At 51.5% G+C, this 21,756-nt stretch overlaps 3 protein-coding genes across 6 annotated transcripts in view; 1 reads left to right on the top strand and 2 right to left on the bottom strand.

Annotated features, from left to right (window-relative positions):
* LOC127670437 (retinol dehydrogenase 16-like) overlaps positions 1 to 181 on the bottom strand; it is a 6,138-nt gene extending 5,957 nt beyond the window's left edge. The window contains exon 1 of the mRNA XM_052164871.1: positions 1 to 181. This exon is cut by the window's left edge and continues 160 nt beyond it. Coding sequence (XP_052020831.1) covers positions 1 to 153 — 153 coding nt within the window. The 5' untranslated portion in view covers positions 154 to 181.
* A 4,444-nt stretch (positions 182 to 4,625) lies between these two features.
* On the bottom strand, positions 4,626 to 20,436 carry Zbtb39 (zinc finger and BTB domain containing 39). Of its 4 annotated transcripts, none has more exons than XR_007974578.1 (2): positions 12,451 to 18,548; positions 4,626 to 5,038 (listed from the first exon to the last, which is right to left on the bottom strand). XR_007974578.1 is itself a non-coding variant. In XM_052164866.1 (2 exons), exon 2 carries the CDS (start codon positions 18,475 to 18,477, stop codon positions 16,345 to 16,347), a length of 2,133 nt encoding a protein of 710 aa, XP_052020826.1. In that variant the 5' UTR covers positions 18,478 to 18,521; positions 20,360 to 20,436; the 3' UTR covers positions 13,495 to 16,344. The 4 variants fall into 4 exon arrangements, 3 of the variants coding, with proteins under 3 accessions (XP_052020826.1, XP_052020827.1, XP_052020829.1); XM_052164866.1 differs by lacking the exon at positions 4,626 to 5,038 and adding an exon at positions 20,360 to 20,436 and having other exon boundaries at positions 13,495 to 18,521; XM_052164867.1 differs by lacking the exon at positions 4,626 to 5,038 and adding an exon at positions 20,360 to 20,426 and having other exon boundaries at positions 13,495 to 18,551.
* Positions 8,414 to 11,010, top strand: Gpr182 (G protein-coupled receptor 182). Its single transcript, XM_052164870.1, has 2 exons — positions 8,414 to 8,587; positions 9,093 to 11,010. The coding sequence occupies exon 2, from the start codon at positions 9,109 to 9,111 to the stop codon at positions 10,315 to 10,317; it is 1,209 nt and encodes a 402-aa protein (XP_052020830.1). The 5' UTR covers positions 8,414 to 8,587; positions 9,093 to 9,108; the 3' UTR covers positions 10,318 to 11,010.
* Positions 20,437 to 21,756: the final 1,320 nt, after the last annotated feature.

Genomic DNA, 21,756 nt, shown 5'->3' on the forward strand with positions numbered 1-21,756 from the left:
CCTGTCCAGCTGTCTGGCCAGCAGGTTCCCAAAGCCCGAGTCACAGCCCGTGATGAAGACATACTTGTCCTGGAGATGGCTCACCATCTTCCTCTCCCTGAACAAGCGCAGGAGCTTCCAGAGGCCCACCAGTGCCACCAGGTAGAGCCACATGGCTTACACAGCTGCTTTCAGGACAAAATGAGCCTGCTCTGAGAGAAAGAGGAATGCAAAAAGACTGTGGTGTAGCCTACAGGGCTCTGGCTGTTCCTCTCTGATCTTCTTTCTCTAGAACTCTTCTTTTGTTTTTTTAATCCATTTCTCTCCACTGCTTCACCTCTCCAGTCCTCAGGTTGATTTTCTTTGCTGATAAGTAAATGCCCTTGAGCACCTCCTACTTAAGAAAACACCTCTCTAATTGGCCCACTGCTTTCTTCCCTCTCATGCAAGCGAGATCCATCTGAGCCTAATGACTCATGGCCCACATCGGTCAAGGTCCAGGCTCAGACTCTGATGTGCCCACGGCCCCATCTGAGTATAGGTAGAACGCTATTGCAAATGTAGCCTTGGACTCTAGACAGATTTACAACGAAATTCATTTCTCAACACTCACTTCCACAGGCAGACTAAATCACTGTCGATCCTTGCTGGACCACAGGAAAGGCCACAGGAGGGGACAAGAAGTTGTCTGCCCAGAGTAATACTCATTGCCGTGATAGACACTAGAGCAACTGTGGAGGAAAGTGTTTGTTTAATTCACAGTTTACAGTCTATCGTGAAGGAACCTGGAGGCAGAAACTGAAGCAGAGGTCGTGGAAGAACATTTTTGATTGGCTTGCTTTCCATAGCTCGCCCAACCTGCTTGCTTATTCCAACAGGGTTGCGTGGGCGGTACCACGTGCAGTGAGCTGGGCCGTCCCATCTCAACCACCAGTCAAGAAAGTGCCCTACAGACAATCTGGTAGCATTTTCTCAGGTGTGGTTCCTTGGCCCAGATAGCTCTAGCTTGTGTCAAGTTAGCAAAGAACTACACAGGACATAAAACAGGAAAGGAAGGGGAGGGGATCTGGGAATGCCCATGAATGAAACTCCCAGAGCTACTGGCAGGGGAGAGAATGACTTGTATAAGCCCTTCCCCAACTGTATGGGTTTAGCTTGACAGGACTGAGCCATATTCAACACTAAGAACCATGATTGCTTCAGATTAACACAAGCCAGTTTTTCTGCGTAGTTTCCCTGGGGAAAATGTAAGGTAACAAACTCCTCAAGTACGATGTTGAGTTTTGCCCTAGGTTGCTGCAGCAGGGATCTGCCTGAATTTGGAATGTCTCCATCCCAACTCTCATTTCAAATGCTGGTCCCACAGCCATTGATGCTGGCTGAGGAAGCTGAGGAATCTTTAGGAGATGAGACTGGCAAGGGAAAGATGGTCACTTGGTGTGGTGGGCATTTGTAGGTTACAGCCCCAATATTCGATTCTGGTCCCTCTGCTTCCTGGTATCCCACAAGGTAAATGACCAAGAACAGTGACTCTTCCATGGCTTCCCCACACCAACTGACTGAGTGCCCTGCAACTGTGAGCCAAGAGAAACCTTTCTCCCTACAGTGCTTCTGCCAGGCATTTTGGTCACATTATCACGGAAGGCGCTAATATACCTTTGGAGTCCTCCTTACCCTGTCTGCCTTTCTTTCTTAGACGTCATAGCACCCAGGAGCTGGTCCTCATGGACTAAGGCTTGGTTGTTTCACAGCAACTGTCTTGGGTGCGATCGTTGTCCTAGTTCTGGGACTTTCTGTGTGTGTGTGTGCGCGCACACCTGGACTCCTCAGACACTCCAAAAACAGAAAGAAGCCTCAGTTGATCAAGGACCTGAACATCAGCCAGACACCAAGAACTGGAAAGGTAGTGTGTATATCCTGGCAGGACACTTAAGAAGACATTGTCCCTCAGGAGACATGAGACAGGGTCAGAGTTTGGATCCCATAGGACCGTCCACGGAGAGTTCTGGGATGGGCAGAGACAGAAGCCTGACTGACTTCCCTACTGTTCATGTTTTCCCAACTTTTCGTCCTTTAATTGGGGGAATATGAAGATTTTGCTGAGGGTTGAGAAACCAGTGTCTGGGGCTCGAGGGATGATCGGGAGTAGTTAAGCGCACTTGCCACTCTTTCAGAGGACGCGAATCCAGGTGCCATCGCCCGTCTTGGCAGTCTTGACACAGATGTTGGCCTGGACTCGAGGCCCTCCCGAAGACGTCCATTCTCTCAGTTATAAGGATCAATTATAAGGATCTACCTCCCCAAGCCCGGGCACTCTTCACACTCCAAAGCTGGTAAAGGTCTGGGCTACGCGTGATCATTCAAATCAATGTCTAGCCCTCAACATCCTTCTAAGCCAGAGACAGGAACCCATGTCTGAACTGATATACTTCCTGTCAGGAGTCAAAGATCTAGAGCTAAGCTAAATATGGGAGCACAGGTCTATCATTCCAGCTCTTGGCCTTTACCAGCTCCACAGTGAGGCAAGGGAGTGAGGCCTTTATCTTGTGGCACCCACACTCTATGACTGGACTGTGTCCCAGTGCCTGCTTAGATCTACTGGACTACATCTAGTCTTTTTCCCTAGGAAAGGGGGTCTGGGAAGGAGGTGAAGGTCTGGGAAGCCTTGGAGGTCTGGGTGCTGGAGACCTCCTTATCTATCTGCTTTCTTTCCACCAGGGAAGGCCGCCTCAGGTGGAACCACCTACCTGGTCTGTGTGCATCAGAAAGACCCTGCAGGGGCCCACAGCTCTGGAACAGTCCCTTGGAGCTAGACCTGGAGCACAGTTTCATTTGACTGAAGGTGCATGGACAGCGTTCTGAGTGCTCTTGATGGACTTAGAGACCCCGAGGATGCCCTCTGACAGCCATCTCCTCCCCACATGAGCTAGATGACTTTCCACTCCACCTGTGTTTCATACTTTGACATGAGATTTCTTACAGCCTCTATTTTGTTCATCTTTATAAGGAAAAGGAATCTAGAAGAACTAGGACTTCAGCAAGTCCTCCTGACTCTAACTTTTGGGGAGTCAAAGCGTTATGAAATATAATGCGGCCAGGGGGTATCTGGTGGGCCAGGTGTGTGTGTGTGAGAGAGAGAGAGAGAGAGAGAGAGAGAGAGACAGAGAGAGACAGAGACAGAGACAGAGAGAGACAGAGAGATAGAGACAGAGAGAGAGACAGAGAGAGAGAGAGACAGAGAGACAGAGACAGAGAGACAGAGACAGAGTGAGAAGGAGGGAGGAAGGGGGAGAGAGAGACAGACAGACAGACAGAAAGACAGAGACAGAGAGACAGAGACAGAGTGAGAGGGAGGGAGGAAGGGGGAGAGAGAGAGAGAGAGAGAACCTGATGTACTTGGTGGGGGCAGAAAGCGGTGTTGTAAGCGATTGCTATGCCCCCGAGGGCAGCCTAGTGAGATCACCTGTAAACTAACACTAAGACTGTGCCCTTTGCGAAATGGTAGAAACAGAAATTGAAGGCCACGGGAAGCACTGGAGAGAATTCAGGAAAAACTTCTCTCCCCAGGAACTGAAAAGCTCTGTAGTCAGCAAGGGGCTGTCAACATGTCCAGGAACGGAATGGCTGGAGAAGATTGAGGAAGCTGAGAACGAAATAGAGCCTGGGGGAGGGATGGGAACGGAAGGAGGGTGCAAGGGCGGAGTAGAGCATGCTGGGAGATTTCTGGGTGGTATCGACAAGAGGGGAAGCTGGTATCTGGCGCCTTTTGGGTCTCTTATCATCGTAAGCTTCCTTTTCCTTCTCCTGGAGCTGCACCGTCCCTTTCCCACTCAGGAAGCAAAGAGAGAAAGTAAACAGATGTCCTTTGCCTTGTGCAAGGAGGTGGAAGGGACCGGAAGCAATTCACCTCTCTTTCTCAGACCACTTTCCACACCCCTCAAACTCACAGGTGTGTGTCTGGGAAATTTCCCAGGATTTCCAGGGCGGAGTCACCTCCAGAAGTAACTATCCAGCTCTGTTTTTTCACCCTAGCTGGTGCCGCTTTTTTTTAACATTTGGACATCTTGGACCCCTTTGAGAATCTAAGGAAGTCCTGATAAAAAATGTTCCCAGCAGACAAAAATCTGTGTATGCAGACAGTGCTTTGTGGGGCTCATGTCTGAAGCCACTGTGTTGGCTAACAACCCATACAGAATTATTGAACTGCTGGCAGTGTGACCTGGGCCTGTCTGTGTGGTGTCTTGCCTGTGCTAATATTCATCTTATAAGCTCTGAGTTTTCATGAGATACTGTCCTTTACAGCTGTGTTCAAAAAAAAAAAAAAGAAAAGAAAAGAAAAAAAAGAAAGAAAGAAAAGAAAAGAAAAGAAATGGTGACTAGTTAGTTAATGTTGGCGGCTTCTGACACATCTGTTCTGTGGTGACATCATGACTTCTGGGAATGTTGTCACCCTTCCACATGAGCACTGTAACTCAGACAACTAATTAGAGGAGGAAGTTGGTATTGATCCAATTTAGAGAAAGGAGGCCGCTTAGGGAGAAGACCAGAAAGGGTGGCTTCCGGGCTCGTGCCAAATTATATTTACTGACTCCTGTGCTTCTACAAGGGAAGCATCTTATCCTAACAAACAAACAAACAAACGGACACTCTGAAAACTTAGCCATGTCTGATGTAGCACAGGGGGTGTCACAGTGAAGTCAAGCCTGCTGCCCCAGCTGGTGTTAGAGCTCCCGGATACCCGAGGCAGGTAGCATTCTTTAGGGGGCCTGAGGACAAAGAAGCTTTTGAGGCCACCCTTAGCTTCTCACTGAGAGAACTTCTAGAAGCTCACTCTGGATAGTGCAACTTTGTTGCCAAACTCTTCAGCCTTGACCTTTCCACTGTACACCTGTCTCTGCCACCCAGGCCGGGCAGGTCAGGGAGGATCCTGGAACAGCTTGTGTCAGCCTTTCTGCAGGGCCAAGGGTAACCCTGAGGAGCTGCCAGCCTTGATCTATGCTTCTCAATATCTCTCCTCTCCCGCCTTCCTTCCGCTGCAATGTTGATTGTAGTGTCTTGTCTATACTTTTAAAAAAAAAGTGTAGTTAGGCAGGGAGGGAGAAAGTAAATTTCCAGGAATTGTTTCAAGGTGGCTGCTCCTGCCGCTGAAGACAAACTACATACCTCTGACTGGCAAGAAGCCTAGAGGCTCACACACGCACGCACATGCACGGGCAGACACATGGAAGAGAGAAAGAAGGCTGACCTGAAAGCTTCAGAATTCTCCCTCATTCCTTCCTAAAAGGGCAGCTGTCCCTCCTAAGAGTCTGTCTCCCTCTTGCTGCAAAAGCAAAGATTCAGAAAGGAGGAGCCAGGTCACAGAGAGGCAAGGCTGTGGGGTCTGGGGTAGGGGGACAAAGGGGTAGGGGAGTGGGGTGGGGGAAGGGGCCGTGATGTCTCCGCGTGAGGGGAAACTCAGAGCTCCACTAAAATACCACAGAACAGCCAAGGTGTGTGGTGTGTGGTGCATATGGAAAGACCAGAGAAAGGGCCTTCCTTGGAAGGAGGCGTGGTCCAGCAGAGGCCCCACCTGCATGGCTTAAAGGCATAGTGTGTGTGTGTGTGTGTGTGTGTGTGTGTGAAAATCCTCACAAATTCCTCATTGGTCGGGGGACATCCTCACACGAGAAATGAAAGCTGTGTGTGTACAAGAACAAAGAGATGCAGAACTGTTTGAAGAGCTAAATGACAGTTCACACTCTCCTAGCTCAAGGTAGAGTTCTTCATTTACAAATAAACAGGATGACTTGGGAAAGCGTCGACATTTGGGCTGGCCATGGTGGTGCGCAGTTATAGTGCCAGCACAAGGGAAGCAGAGGACCACAAGTTCAAGGCCCACCTGAGCTACACACTGCTTCCCAGACCAGCCTGAGCTACAAGGAGACACGACCTTAGACAAGAAGGAAATGGGCAGCAGGGGAGACCAGGGTGGCCTGTGGGGAAGGAAGCCATAGGGTCCTGAGTTTACCTGTAACTGAAATGCTGGGGGAAGGAGGACGGGAGGATCCCAGGGCTTGCTGATCATCTGAGAGGGGAGTTACAAGCCCAGTGAACTACACTGTCAAAAGTAAATAAACATAAACAAGCAAAGGAACAAACAGGGCAAGGGTAGAGAGACGGCTCATCAGTTAAGAGAGCTCCATGCTCTTCCAGGGGACCTGAGCTGGGTTGGAAGCATCCGTGTGGAGTGGCTCACAGCCACATGGAACTCCAGCTCCAGGGGGTCCAACACCCCCTTCTGGCCTTCAAGGACACTCACAAATGCGTGGCACATACATGCACAGACACACAAACACCTACAGCTAAAATAAATCCATTTAAAATGTGTAAGTAAATCAAGTGAAGACCTATAGAGACAGTTGACACTAATCTCTGGCCTCTGCAGACACACCTGCATGCACACACACACACACACACACACACACACACACGCGCGCGCGCGCACAGAGAGAGAGAGAGACAGACAGACAGACAGACAGACAGAGACAGAGAGAGACATAGAGAGACAGAGACAGAGAGAGACAGAGAGAGAAGGAAGAGAAGGAGGAAGAGGAAGAGGAGGAAGAGGAGGAGGAGGAGGAAGAAGAAGGAGGAGGAGGAGGAAGAGGAGGAGAAGGAGGAGGAGGAAGAAGAAAAATGTCTTGACTTTCTTTTGCTGAAACATCATGACCAAAAGCAGCCTAGGGAAGAAAGGGTTTATTTGGCTTATGCTTCTATTTTTTAAAAAGATTTATTTACTTATTTATTTATTTATTTATTTATTATATGTAAGTACACTGTAGCTCTCTTCAGACACACCAGAAGAGGGCATCAGATCTCATTATGGATGGTTGTGAGCCACCATGTGGTTGCTGGGATTTGAACTCAGGACTTTCAGGAGAGTAGTCAGCACTCTTAACCTCTGAGCCATCTCCCCCCACCCCCGCTTTGGCTTTTCGAGACAGGGTTTCTCTGTGTAGCCCTGGCTGTCTTGGAACTCACTCTGTAGACCAGGCTGGCCTCAAACTCAGAAATCCACCTGCCTCTGCCTCCCAAGTGCTGGGATTAAAGGCGTGCGCCACCACCGCCTGGCCAACACTTGCTGCTCTTTCGGAGGACCTGAATTTGGTTCCCAATACCCATATGAAGTGACTCACAACTGCCTATAACTCTGACTCCAGGGATCTAACACCCTCTTCTAGACTCTTAGGCACCTGTACACACATGGCATACACAACACACACACACACACAAACAAATAAATGAAAAATCTTTAAAATATCTAATTTTGTTATGAGGATTTATTTCAGTTCCATAAACGTATCTTTAATCCCTGGCTGTCAGCATACCCTTGTCTGTACATCCTACAAAACGCAGACCCAGGTCCAGTCGGTCTGCCGTGTGCTGTGTGCCTGGTGTAAGAAAGCTGGACTCTGGGCCCCAAGGTGTCGAAAAGCTCCCCATAGCAGCAGACCTCTGATTCCAAAATAGAAGCTTGGGGGTGGGGGGAATGTAATTAATAAGAAAGGAGCCACACTGAACCCCGGAGTGACTGCAGTGTGGCTTTGTCCTTGTCACTCCAGACACACAGGGGAGTGACTCTCTAAGCCTTCAGGAGAGATGAAAGCATGCATTTCTGTATTCGTGTAAGAGATTTGCCTGGGGCTGGAGAGATGGCTCAGAGGTTCTGAGTTCAATTCCCAGCAACCACATGGTGGCTCACAACCATCTGTAATGGGATCTGATGCACTCTTCTGGTGTGTCTGAAGAGAGCAATGGTGTACTCATATAAAATAAATAAATCTTAAGAAAGAAAGAAAGAAAGAAAGAAAGACAGAAAGAAAGAAAGAAAGAAAGAAAGAAAGAAAGAAAGAAAGAAAGAAAGAAAGAAAGAAAGAAAGAAAGAAAGAAAGAAACTTGCCAAGGGGTCTGGAGAGACAGCTCGACAGCTGAGAGCACTTGCTGCTCTTGCAGAGGACTGGGGTTTGGTTCCCAGCTCCCACGTGATGGCCACAACCATCCCCAGATCCGACCTTTTCTGACTTCCTCGGTGACCAGGCACAAATGTGGTGCTCATCTGTATGTGCGGGCAAAACAAACACACATAAAATAAAGCTTTTTTTTTTTTAAGTTAAAGAAAAAAGAAATTTGCCATGAGGTCTTGTTTTGTTTTTGCCTTGAGATCTCACAACATCCCTTTTACGAGATCCTGAGGTGGCTCCATTTTGCAGAGATGAGAACTGAGACTTAAGGAGGCCGATACAACTACTGAGTCCGGGTTTCAATGCTTGCAGCTTGACCATCTCCCCACCCCTCACACACACACACACACACACACACACACACACACGTCAGTCTCTCGGATGTCCGTCCCCTTTGACTGGATTGGAAGGATGCAGGAAAAACCCCAGCCCTCTCCCACAGAGCCTCAGCCAGTGGCCGCTACTTCCCGCAGGCAGGCAGAGCTGTCTGAAGCCAGCAGCAGAGCCTGCAGGGACAGAACCTGCTCCACAAAGCTGCCTCTGCAGGCTCCTGGCTGCTAACAGCCCCATCCACAGGTTCTCCTCCGGGACAGGTGCTCCCAAGAAAGGTGAGTGCTCACCAAGAGATGAGTGCTGTTGTCTCCCTGGGAAGAAGACAGGCAGGGACCGGAGACAGATGGTTTTCCCCATGGGATCCAAAGATTTTCCCAGGGGTAGCTCAGAAGTGTGAGGGGTGTGTGTGTGTCTATGTGTCTGTGTGTCTGTGTATCCCAAACCTCTAATCAAATAGCAAGGCAGAGCAGGAACCCCTAGTGAAGACTGCACTAAATTAGTAAAGTCTCAAGAGGGAATAGGAGTTAGAGACCACTGGGGCAGCCGGTAAGCCAGGATAGCCCATGCTGGGTACAAATAAGACCGGTTTTCCTACAAAAATGTCTGCTCTTGAGTCAAACTTAGGAAATCATAGTGTGAGTCCTTAATATGCTTTTCTTATCTCCTTAGACCCGGAGTTCCCCCGAGGCCCCTGAGGCTTTTAGTTGGGGGGGGGAACAGAGGCTGCCTTCTTGCAGACTCTCTCTTTTTTCTTTTCCAACCCTCTCTTCTTTCCAACAGACACTAAGCGGCCCTCATGTCAGTCATAGCCAGCCCCGGGCCTGTCTCCACCTTGGCCCCTGACAATGATTTTAGAGACATCCACAACTGGACAGAGCTGCTCCACCTCTTCAACCAGACCTTTTCAGACTGCCACACGGAACTCAACGAGAACGCCAAACAAGTGGTCCTGTTCGTCTTCTACCTGGCCATCTTTGTGGTAGGGCTAGTGGAGAACGCCCTGGTGATCTGCGTCAACTGCCGCCGCTCAGGCCGCGTGGGGATGCTGAACCTGTATATCCTCAACATGGCCATCGCAGACCTGGGCATCCTCCTGTCCCTGCCTGTTTGGATGCTGGAGGTCCTGCTGGATTACACGTGGCTCTGGGGCAGCTTCTCCTGCCGCTTCATTCATTATTTCTACCTTGCGAACATGTACAGCAGCATCTTCTTCCTCACGTGCCTCAGCATCGACCGCTACGTCACCCTCACCAATACCTCTCCCTTCTGGCAGCGCCACCAGCACCGAATACGGAGGGCGGTGTGCGCAGGCGTCTGGGTGCTCTCCGCCATCATCCCACTGCCTGAGGTGGTGCACATCCAGCTGTTGGACGGCTCCGAGCCCATGTGCCTCTTCCTAGCACCTTTTGAAACCTACAGCGCCTGGGCCCTGGCAGTGGCCCTGTCGGCTACCATCCTGGGCTTCCTACTGCCTTTCCCTCTCATCGCAGTGTTCAATATCCTGTCGGCCTGCCGGCTTCGGAGGCAGGGGCAGACAGAGAGCAGGCGCCACTGCCTGTTGATGTGGGCTTACATCGTTGTCTTCGCCATCTGCTGGCTGCCCTACCACGTGACAATGCTGCTGCTCACGCTGCACGGGAACAACGTCTTCCTCCACTGCCACCTGGTGAACATTATCTACTTCTTCTACGAAATCATTGACTGCTTCTCCATGCTGCACTGCGTCGCCAACCCCATCCTCTACAACTTTCTCAGCCCGAGCTTCCGCGGCCGACTGCTGAGCCTTGTGGTCCGCTACCTTCCCAAGGAGCAGGCCAGGGCAGCAGGCGCTCGAGCCTCCTCTTCGTCCTCCACCCAGCACTCCATCATCATTACCAAAGAGGGCAGCCTGCCCGCTGCAGCGGGTCTCCACACCCACCCCATCCGAAACGTTCAGGCGTCCTCTCTGCCTCCAAATACCTCACCTACACTCTGCAATTCCGCAGGCAGCGAAGGTAGACTCTAGTGTCTTCCACCAATAACAAAATTCAGAGGAGGATGCTAGAAGTCTGTGGAGGGGTGGGGGTGAGGGGTGGTCTTATCCAAGACCATTTTTAAGTATATCAAAATGTTGCTGTGGGGAGAGGGAGAAGGTTCTGGAAGGAAAGAGAATGGGTCTTTCCTTGGTAGTATACTATTTGTTTGGGTACTGATGTCTAAGGGAGCCACGCAGATGGGGGGCTGGGGGTGGGGCGGCGAAATAAATAAATCGCAGAGACACCCGTGCTGGGAATTTGAGAACTGTGTCCTTCCAGCTGAGTTGAGGAAGGCAGGGAGGCTAAGGGACGCTCTGCAGACGGAACTGGCTGCCCTTGTTTCATAAATCACCCTGGCGGGGAGGGCGGGAGAGCCCCACAGGAACCTTGCAAAACTCTCCCTTTGTGTTTGTCTGCTTGTTGATACTCCAGCTCACTATGCTAGTCGTGGGGACAAGAGGCCAGAGGCCAAGGACCCAGGAGTCAGCAGGACATTCCCTAGCTGTGCCTCATCCCTAACCCTGAGTTTGATAAGTCATGGGGGCGGGGCTTACAACCAGCAAGCGGGTGGGTCTCGGTCAGGCACCGCCCCGGGCAGCTGGCTCAGCAGGATGGTCCCTCCACCCAGTCATCCGGGAAATGTGGCTCCGTTTCCGTGTGGTATCCTGCCCTCCCCCGCCCCATCCATCCTGCCCCTCCTCCCCCAAAGCAGAGGCCTCCTCCCCTCGCAGATGACCTCTCCTAGGGAGACACAGCCACCAGCGATCCCCCCCCCCCCAACACACACACAACTTATCTCTCCAGATCATGGCGAATATCAGGGGACATCCACTCTGAGAGAGCACTTGGAGGCTGCTGCAGGTTCTCTACCTCCCGTGTAGGGAGAGGGGAGGCCAAGGACTGATTTCCAGAACACTACAGTGAGTTCTCTCTAGTCAAGCCGTTTCATAGTTCCCCTGCCTAGCAATTTGTCTATTAAAACTATAGGAAGAAAAGCTATCCTCTTGTTAACAGGTGGGTCCTCTGGCAAAGGCTCATTTACCAGACTTGGGAAACTAGGGGTGTGAACAGGAAGGACTCACATACACACAGACGCTTCAGATCGCAGCTTCTGCCTTCTTTGTCTGTGGCCTCTGGAATCCACAGACTTGCAGACCCACAGTCTGCTCTGGTAAATGAGTGCCCCCATACTTTCCTCTGATCTCTGTCTCTCCTGCAGTGAACCTGGAGTGTGTGTGTGTGTGTGTGTGTGTGTGTGTGTGTGTGTGTGTGTGCAGACCAAACCCAAAGGCCAACAGATGTCTTCCCCAATGGTTTTCCAACTTCTATTCTGATAGGGTCTCACTGAACCTTGAGTTCACCAACTGTGGCAGGCCAGCAAGTTCCAGAGACCAACCTGTTACCCGTGCCCTTGATCACTAAGGTTACAAATGCATATCACCACCAGGGGTACAAACACTTTACTAAACCACCTCCCTAACCACCTGGAAGGCTTAACAACTACTTAACCAGAAACCTCACCCCATGCTTACCAGACAAATCCCTCACACACCCCACAGTGGGTACACCCTGGGTCTATCAAACACGGAAGTATTCACTGCTCACTGGGAAGAGTAAGAGGTTGTGAGTCCTGGAAAGTCACACGGTGGCACAGCTAAAGGCTTGTTGACCCAGAAGTCTTACTTGCTGCTTGAGGTAGAGTAAAAATTAAACCAAATAATGCAGAAATTGTATTAAAAAGACCTTCCTCGATTGTCCCCACTTACAATGCAAGCTAAGCCTTGATGCCCATATGTCTGATGTGAGCTCTGGTATCTTATACATAAGTGACCGCAGAAGCCTCGTCCCTGAGACCAGGTACTGCCAAATGAATCTCCTGAGGGCCTATGCACCCATGGGAAAGAGAGGGAGAGAGAGAGAGAGAGAGAGAGAGAGAGAGAGAGAGAGAGAGAGAGAGAGAGAGCCAGGTTTGGGGCCTCAGTAGAGCTCTGAGACCAAATGGATCATGGGCCCATGTTTTTTTGAGGGCGAATACTAGCTTCCACCTAACAAAACGATGCCAAGCCTCTGCCAGCCTGTTGTGGCTTCTCTCTCATCTCCGTCTGCCTCCCACTCAGACTCACCTCTTCACCATGGAGTGGGCGGCTAGAACCCCTGCTTCCTAGCTCTGGGCTGAGTCTGCTACAGAGGTCCACTGTTCTCTACGGGCTGACAGATGGCCTCAGAGGTTTTTTTTCCCCTGAAACGCTGAGTCTTTGACCTAATTTCTCACTAAAAAGCAGTCAGCAAGCCCATGCTGGGGAATTCCAGCCCCAGGGAAACACGATGTGTTGCCTGAGAGAGTCCTGGCATCTGCCGGGCTGGTGCGAGCCCCCGAAGCACACAGGACAGAGCCAGTCGTCTGAATTGAAGGTCCCAGCAAACGTGTGCAGACGGGGAAGAGGAACTCACTTCAAACTTTTTTTTCTCTGTCTGTCTCTTTTTTTATTCTAAATAAAAACCACACTTTGTGCTGAACAATGGATTATAAAAGAATCAGATGTACGATTTTAAACGTCTACTGTTTTAGGGGAAAAGGTTTACAAAATATACAAAACTTTACAGCAGATAGTAAACACTTAAATATTAGGAGGTCAGTACTTCTTAACTTAATGGAAGGAGTCAGACTGTAACGCTTCTCTGCTTCAGAAGAGACTTGAGCTACTCCGGGCGGGGTGGGTGGGGACTGGCAGAAGGGAAATGTCAGGACTGCCACCACAGGTGCCATCTTCCTCTTGACATTGACGTGTCGATCATCACTCTGAGGTGGATGCTGTGTGCCCACTTTCTGACTCTCCTGATGTGCCTGTGACCTGTACACACTCCCAGACAGACAGAGGCCACTTCACAGGGCTTACTCCCATGCCAACAAATTCAGTGTCCGTCTCTACAGGGATTTAAATTCACTTTCGAAGTTGAGTAGTCTAGGGTCTGGTGGAGAAAGCACAGCAGGAAGCCAGAAAAGGAAGATAATCAGTAGCAACGTCCTGCCTGGGTAAAAAGTTCTGGGGTTTACAGGTTTGCCCTGTAGACAAGGGGCTGGGGACAGGTCACAATAAAGTAAAAATTAATTCTCACCCATGTCTTGTTGTTAGGGTCACCTGGCCCCACCAACACCTCTTTTCTTCCCCACTAGCTAAGAACTGTGGGGACTCCACAGCATCTTAAAATGTAGAACCAAATACTGGGGTTCACTCAGGAGGGCTTCTGATGTCCATGGTCATGGAGCTGGCGGGGGGCACCAGCAGGCGTGGACCCATCTTATCCTCTGGTCACAAGCAGCACAGGCTGCCAAGGCCTGTGTGCCACATCTACATTACAATTTCCCCTTAGGAAGCAGGAATGTCCCCGAGTCTGGCTTAATGTTCTTCAAATAGCCGACTAGACACGCCTAATAATTGCTGAATGAGAGTTCTGAACATTGTACAGCTGATTCTGAGTGCAGACAGAAGAAGGAGGGGAAGGGGGCAGGCAAAGAGGAAAGATGGAGCACTGGAAGGTCAAAGAGAACTCTACAGCAATACAGCAGGGGACAGTGCTAAATGGGAATCCGGGGGTGGGGCAGGGGGTGAACTCAAATGGGTGTTAAGTTAAAAATGCAGAATGAAGTGAACACCTCCCACCAGGAGTTGTGGAGTCCCCTTCACCACCGTCCTGTAGGACGAACTAGCTGTGGGGAAAGCAAATACAGCTTCACACAGGCGGACGCGGACGCGGGGCTACCCAGAGAGGCATGGTTTGGGTATGAGCCTCGTGAGCTTCTGGTCCCAACTGCTACATGTCTGACTGGGACCAACTGGATCTCCCTGATCAATTAACCTGAAGGGATCAGAAGATACAGTTTGTGTTTTAGTGTTTCAAGGGCAAAACTTCAAAGATCTGCTTTTTGGTTTATGGCAAAAGGGGAAAACTTCACAGTTTCAGGTTGAGTACACAGACCACCCAGCATCCATGATGCCGGACGCTAAGGAAAAGGGTTTCTCCGCTCCCGGCGCCCTGTCTCAGGGCAATCAGCCGGCACTCACTCCTTAGCAACAGCCTAGGGAGGGAAAGCTCAGAGCGCTCAGCAGATCTGTAACTGTAGTGTGTTACACACCCCCAGTGTAAAGTCAGACACTAAAAGCTACAGCAGCGACTGACTTCCCCGCGAAAATGCCACGTTTAGACGGTGAGGGGTGTCCTCAACTGTCCAAGCTGCACCGTCCGGGTCCTCAGGAAGGCGCTGCACACCGATTCACGGGCGGGGAAGAGGAGCAGCCGGCCCAACTGTGTGCTGCTTCCATTTGCCTGTGTCTTGATATCTGTATAGACAGGAGGCTCCCGTGTCGGAAGGATAAAAACTGTGCAAAAACCTTCTTCCTGTGACTGATCTGGGTTTGTTCTGCTAGAGACTACACTTGGAGAAACTGTGCTGCTTAAAAGGCCTGGCACACTCTACCCTGCAGCCCTGTTCTCCTCTCCACAGGCACAACCCTCTGTTGGAATGCGGCTCCTTGCTCGAGAGAAACTAATTTCCTTAAAGTCACTTATCGAAAAGAGATGCTGAGTAGTATGTATATCAAACAAAACCAAAAAATAATAATAAAATAAATATTAATGTCTAGAAAGGCTTTGTGAGTTAATTAAAACCACTTGCTTATGAAATAGCCCAGAGCGCTGCTCAGTCCCACTGGGGGCAGTGTCGGTGGCTGGGCCCAGAATTAGGGACTCTTAGAGCTCACCTGAGCAGGGTGAGGTAGTATGAACTACTGAGGTGCCGTCTCATAAGTATGCAAGATCAAGGGTCCTCCCCAGCCTTTGGGGCAAGAGCCCTTCATAGACTAAGAATGGAGCCAAACAGCTGCATGGAAGGCCTAAGCCGGCTACCATCCAAGAGCGCCCCCTGGGGGTGATGCAATGACAGATCAGGATAATTCCAGCAGGTCAAAGGTGAACTGCCAAACTCCCACACCGTTACCACCAAGTAAACAAGTTACCCAACTGGGACAGTCAGAATGCACACCCTGCTAGACGCCACCAGTAACTCAGGTTCCTTTAATCCAGAAGGGCTCATGATCCACCACAAACTCACACAGTCTTCTCAGCTACACTGTAGGTCAGACCGTCCTGAGTGGGAGACTCGGTGTGAATTAAGGCAAGACCGCTGCTGCCTGAGACATCTCCTCCGTGCCTGGGAGACGCAAAGTTAGGGAGGTAGCCAGACGGCAGACGACTCCACTGAGGTGGCTCTGTCCTCCTGCTCTTGACGGAAGGTTTGACATCCAGGGTTCTCACACCACAAAACCGTGTTTCTTTGGAAACGAGGAGCCAGCAGGAGCCCTTCTTCCACGCACTCAGGCTGCCCCGTCTGGTGGCACCAGGGGACACCCAAAGCTTTCCAACCTACACAGAAAGCGCGGTCGCCAGTTTGGATCTAGCTGCCAAGAGACTTTCACCATCCAGTCAGGAGATCGGAGCTGTGGAGCGAGTGGTGCCCTCTGCTCCTGACACCTTGCCCCTGCCAAGGAGGGCGAGGGAACCCGAGATGAACTGCCTTGCTGCTAGTCCCTTCTGAATGACCACATTTCCCCAAACCTTCTCATAGCTGTTGTCCCGCCAAAGACTGGCGGTCACAGCCACAGTGAAGACCTCATAGAGTGAGGCTGTTGGTCAGAATCTTAGCAGCATAAAACCTATCGGTAAACTAAAACTAGAGAAACTGGCAAAGGAAACCTAGTTAACAGGGCCACTTGACTAGATCCTAAAGCCAGCCTCAAAATCATCAAGACGCAGCCCTTTGTGGGCAACAATAGGTACGGAGGTAACGGTAACAGGGCTGTTGCCTCTCAAAAACAGGAACGGCCTATGTGCTCCTTCTTCTGTTAACACAACACAGACAAGGCAAGCTGTAGCGTCAGCTGGGAAAGGACCACCAGCCTTTAGAAAATCCCTATCCTGGCTGCCACCTGGGAGCTCCTTCTGGCTCGGCTGGGACCCAGTCAGCTGTCTGGGTTCTTTTCAGCCTCTTTGGAATGTATGATGTACATGAAGGTCTGCTCGATGGTGAAGTCTGGGGGTAGGCTGCCTTTGTGCACACCGACATGTTTACTCATGAGGTTAAGGGTGGAGCTGTAGTGGCCGCAGACCGTGCAGCGGTACATGAGTGCCCCTGAGTGTGTCTTGAGGTGGCACTTGATGGTCGAGCGGCCGCGGAAGAATTTGTGACAAACCTTGCACTGGTAAGGTTTCTCACCTGTGTGGATCCGCCGGTGGTAGTTGAACTCACTCGTGTGGGCGAACCTTTTGCCACAGACCTTGCAGCTGTATTTACTATTCCCAGGTTGGCCCTGCAGAGCCAGCTCCTCACTCAGAAACTCCTCAGAGGGCAGCTTCCGCTTCTGGAGGGCCAGGTGCGGTAGCCCCAAGCCGGGCCGTGTGTCAAGGCCGCTGCCGCACTTGTGCTGGCTGACGTGGTAGCGGTAGGCTGCCTCCGACCTGAAGCTCTGGCTGCACAGGTGGCAGCGGAAGAGGACATCCTCCAGGCCCTGGTGCACGACCATGTGCTTCTCTAGCAGGTGCCAGTCCACAAAGCTGCTGGCACAGACTGAGCAGGAGAAGACGGAAATGCCCAGATGGGACAGTGTGTGCCACATGAGGCTGCAGAGGTTGAGGTGGCGCTGGTCACAGACGCTGCAGGCCTGGCCCTTCAAGTTCACATGCTCCAGGATGTGGCAACGGACCACATGGAAATCTTTGGCCAGTGCTTTCCCACAGACAGCACATTTCAATTCTGGGGAGGCTGCCCCTGGAAAGAGACCCAGTTTCCCAGACAGGGGTTCATTAGGGTGGACAATGATGTTGTTCTCAAATATCCCATCCCGCCGGTGCAGGGTCAGCTGCCACTGGGTGAAGAATTTTGTCTCACACATATCGCAGGAAAACAGGAAAATGCCGATGTGAGACAGGACATGTGTCACCCGGGAGTTTCGGTCCTGGAAATGGGTCTCACAGACCTTGCAGTTGCCCGTGAGCAAGTCTACGTGGTCCCGCGCGTGCTGCCGTATCAGCTGAATGTTGGGCTCTAGAACTTTCTTGCACACCTGGCAGGGCATGGCCTTATTCTCCCGGTTGTCACTGTCACCGAAAGCCAGGTCGTCCTCGCTGTCGTCGCTCAGCTCAATCACCTCCTCCGCGGTCCCGATGTCTTCAGCCGGGTCCTCAAACTGCAGGTCATCGTCACCCAGGTCCTCCAACTGAAGCTCATCCATCTGTCCGAAGCCTGGATCTCTGGAGTGGTCGCTATTGCTCAAACAGGAATTGGTCTGGGTCGTAATGTCTACGGCATTATCAGAGGAGAAGAAGTTGCTTTTACTGAAGTCTCCGTTGCTTTGAACCTTGTATGGCTGGCAAGAACTCGTGCTGGTCTGGATGCCTGTGCTGATAGTACCTAGGACTGGTGACGGGGTCACCATACTAGGAACAGACGTGAAGGGAACAGGGGCGTCGTGGTCTTCCGACTTTGGAGGCAGTGGCAGCTGTGGCAGGGGCAAGCCGTGATTAGTGTCACCCGCAACACTCCGCTCTTCCTCTTTGTAGCTTCCCCCTGCATCAGTAGGCAGCACATAGTTTCTATCAGGACCGAAGTGTTCCCCGTTCCCCTGGAGCTCTCCAAGGGGGTGGGTGGGATCTACTGAAGGACAGCTCAGAGTGACACACTGGCTGGTGCTGGTCAAGGACTTAGCTATGGTAGTGCTCTCTAGGTCAGGGAAAGTGGAATGGCATGCTCGAAGCAGGTCCTCCATCCCCAGCCGCTCGGCGACCTCATAGATGACCCCAACGTTGATCAGGTCTGTGAAGAGCTCTGACGTGTACACAAAGCTCAGGATCTTCTCAAAGTTGGCAGGGGTGATGAAGTCCACCACGTAGGTCCGGGCGGCATCTAGCCCAGTATTTAAGAAGAGGTTCTGGAAGTAGCCGGCTGCGCACGCCAGCACGGCTTTGTGGGCGGGGAAGGAGCGGCTCCCCACCACGATGGTGACATCGCACATGGTCTCCGACAGCCGGCACTTGTTGAGTTCCTTCAGCAGGTTGTTGGGGTGGTTGCTGCTTTGCAGTTTGATTCTCATGCCCATCTTAGCAGCTCCTAGGAAGTTGTCTCTGTATCAGCAAGGTCAATCTGTGGGCAAGACAAGAGAGCAAAACATCCCTGAAAAAAAAAGGGCTCTGTCTGTGCAGGAGAAAAAGACGGCCACTCTCAGCGTGTCGTAGCTGAATGAATAGACAAGAAAAACTGGAACCAAGGATAACAAGGAGGGGGGTGATCTTCGTCCTGCGCAGACCCGACTACAGAATCATCACAACAAAACCCGAAAGGGGTGAGAAAATAAGAATCAATTAGCTTGATCTTGAACGTCTGAGGAACCTGGAAGGGAGCGACAGCTCAGCAGCTAAGAGCATCTGCTGTTCATGCAGAGGACTCAGGTTCCGTCCCCAGCACCCCCAAGACTACAACTCTAGTTCCAGGGGATCTGACACCTTCTTCTGATTTCTTCAGGCAACAAACACACACAGTACACTTACATGCACAGAGGCAAACACTCATCTACATAAAACAAACAAACAAACAAACAAAAAACAAATAAATCAACTGAAGAGATCAGGTATAATAGTATATACCTATAATTCTAGTACTTGGAAAGCTGGGACAGGAATATCAGGAGTTCTAGGATAGCCTGGGGTATAAATCGTGACTATACATTTCAAAACGAGGGGAGTGAGCTGGATGGGTCTAGCTCGGAGTCTTCCGACTGAGGGGAAGTACAGCCAACCCTCTGTACGACCAAAACAACAGGCTCAGGTTTCTTTATGAACTTCTTCCTAAAAAAAGTTCTTTCTGTCATTAGGTCTGTTCTCTTTCCTCCCGATGCCAAATGCCACAACTACACTTGAACACCATCATCAACACTCCATTAGCTGCTGAGGAGGAAGAGGTTAACAGTTGTACCTTTACTTGTCTACCATAGCTGTCCTTCCAAGTCTATAAACAAACCTCTAACATTTTTCTTTTCTTTTTGAGAATTCATATAGCCCAGGCTGACTTTGAGACTGCTCTTCTACTAAGCATGGTCCTGATCTCATCCTTATCCTCCTGCCTTCATCTCCCAAATGCTAGATTACAGACATGGGCCACCAGACCCAGTTCAAAATCTCTCTTGAATCCCTATCACGCCCTTCATGAGCTGCATGCCTATTCTCTGGCCCTTCCCAGACCCATTCCGAATGCTGATTTCTCAACGTTATTGTATTCTGTGGATGAAGCTAAACTCATAACCAAAGAAGAAAGCAAAGTGAACACAAGTGTGGTCTGTAACATTACTTGGGTATGCTGTACCTGCCTTTACCAACCGCACAGTAAGTAACTGGATGCCTTAAGCAAAGGGAAGATTCCTTCAAGCGTTTTTAACATCACTTTTCCCCTTCTCGGGTCTTGCACACCTCGGAGGAACAGCTAGTCACATGTGTGTGCATCGCACAACTCGCCCTGAGCAGCACAACCCCTTTCTCCATCGCACCAGGTTCTACCAAAATTCCCAACTTTTCCCGGGGCCCAGCACTCGTCTGAGTATTGTTGGGTACCAACCACGCGTCTCCCAGGGCCCTGGCGGTCACTCATCCACCGTGGGAGGCTCCGGGCACCCCGTGGATCTGCAACTTGCAAGGAGTGCGCCCCAACCAACAACGGTCCGCCGGCGCCACGGTCTCCCCGCGATCCGCCAGGGCAGGGGCAGCACCGGGCTGGGGCGCTGCACCGCCGGGAGGGCGCAGCTCGGTCGCCGCGGACAGCGCGGGCTGCCCCCGTGCGACCCAGGCCCGGCGCCGCGGGAGCCGGCCGAGCGGAGGCCCGGGAGCCGTGGCCCGGCCGCCGGGAGGGAGGACAGGGCCGGCCGGGGACGCCGGCGGGGCGCGCCCAGCCAGGGCGACAGAAAGGCCGAGCGGGAGTCCGGCCGCGCTTACCCGGCTTCGCGGGGCCCGAGCACCATCGCCGCCGCCGCCTCACACAAAGGCCCCGGCCCGCCGTGCCCGGCCCGACGAGGAGGCGGCGCCGCCGGCCGCGGCCAGACTCTCCATCCGCCGAGCCGCTCGCCGCGCCGGCCCGGGCCGCCCCCGCCGCCCGGCCCGCAGCGCCCCCCGCCGTCCCGGAGGAGGCAGCGCCCCCCGCCGCCCGGCCCGCAGCGCCCCCCGCCGGCCGGGCGGAGCCAGGAGCCCACACTAGGCGCTTGCTGTGGTGCTAGGGAGTGAAAAGCAGGTCCAACCCTGTTCCCCAACAACCTCGCAAAAATTCGTGTACTTGTTAATTTACAACTCCCGAGAGCTTTCTGAGGGCAGGGATCTGCGGTTTTGCCAGAGCCCCTGTTCTGACTTTTGCTTGTCACCTTGCCTTGCGCAGCCTTCTAAAACCTGTGTGCGGATGTAGGTATGTGACTGTGTGGTTGGGGGGGGCCTGACCAAGCCAGCTCAGTCAGTCTACAGGGCTCAAGGGAGGGAGGATTGAAACGAAAAAGAAGAACAAGCAAACAAAAACAATTAGACAAAACTATAACATGACTCCAGCCAGCGCTGAGGCTGAAGCAGCTTTTCCCCCAGTGTACTTTTATATCACTCTGGGTACATCCAAAAGAAAAACGGAAAAAAAAAAAAAGGAACCACGGTCAGTTCTTAGATCAAAGACAAAGTAATCTAGCAAAGTAGTAAGCATAAAGATCAGACAAGGCAATAATTAAGCAAAGTGGTAAACAAAGCCCCCTGGTCACACGGCCACTGTTTCTAATATTCTTATCTGAGCCTACTTCCTTGTCTGAGCCCAGCAACAAATACCAAATTCCTGGAAGTGGCACCAGAAGCTCTCAACAGGGGTGGATGATTAACAAACGGAAAATTTGAGGTTAGATCCCTGGGAAGAAGCTCTTCTGATAGCCCAAAACTGACCCTCCTTCCTTGTAGATGGCCAGATGGAGTCACAGGATTCCCTGGACTGTGGCAACCCAGGTCAGTTCCTAAACTGGTCTATCCCCTCTAGAATTCCATCAATGGCCTCCTCCCTTCCACTGAATCTGCTCATCAAGTGGTCCTGCTGCTGAAGACTAGCCATAAAACCAAAATCCCCCTGCCTGCGTCCTTACACAGCCTAGACAGCCCAGGAAAGAAGTCACCACCGCCTTCCCATCCCGTCTCTCCTGCCTTGGGAGAGTGGGCAGCCAGACACAACTCCAGCACAAGCCAAGTCCAGCCTATGTTCAGTCTGCTTCTGTCTATCTATTCTCTCTCTTTCATATCTGTAATAAAAACCTTCCCTTTGGGGACTGGGGAGCTGGTTCAGTGATTAAGAGCACTGGATGCTCTTCCAGAGGTCC

Source organism: Apodemus sylvaticus, chromosome 20, assembly GCF_947179515.1.
Source record: "Apodemus sylvaticus chromosome 20, mApoSyl1.1, whole genome shotgun sequence".
Classification (NCBI taxonomy): domain Eukaryota; kingdom Metazoa; phylum Chordata; class Mammalia; order Rodentia; family Muridae; genus Apodemus; species Apodemus sylvaticus.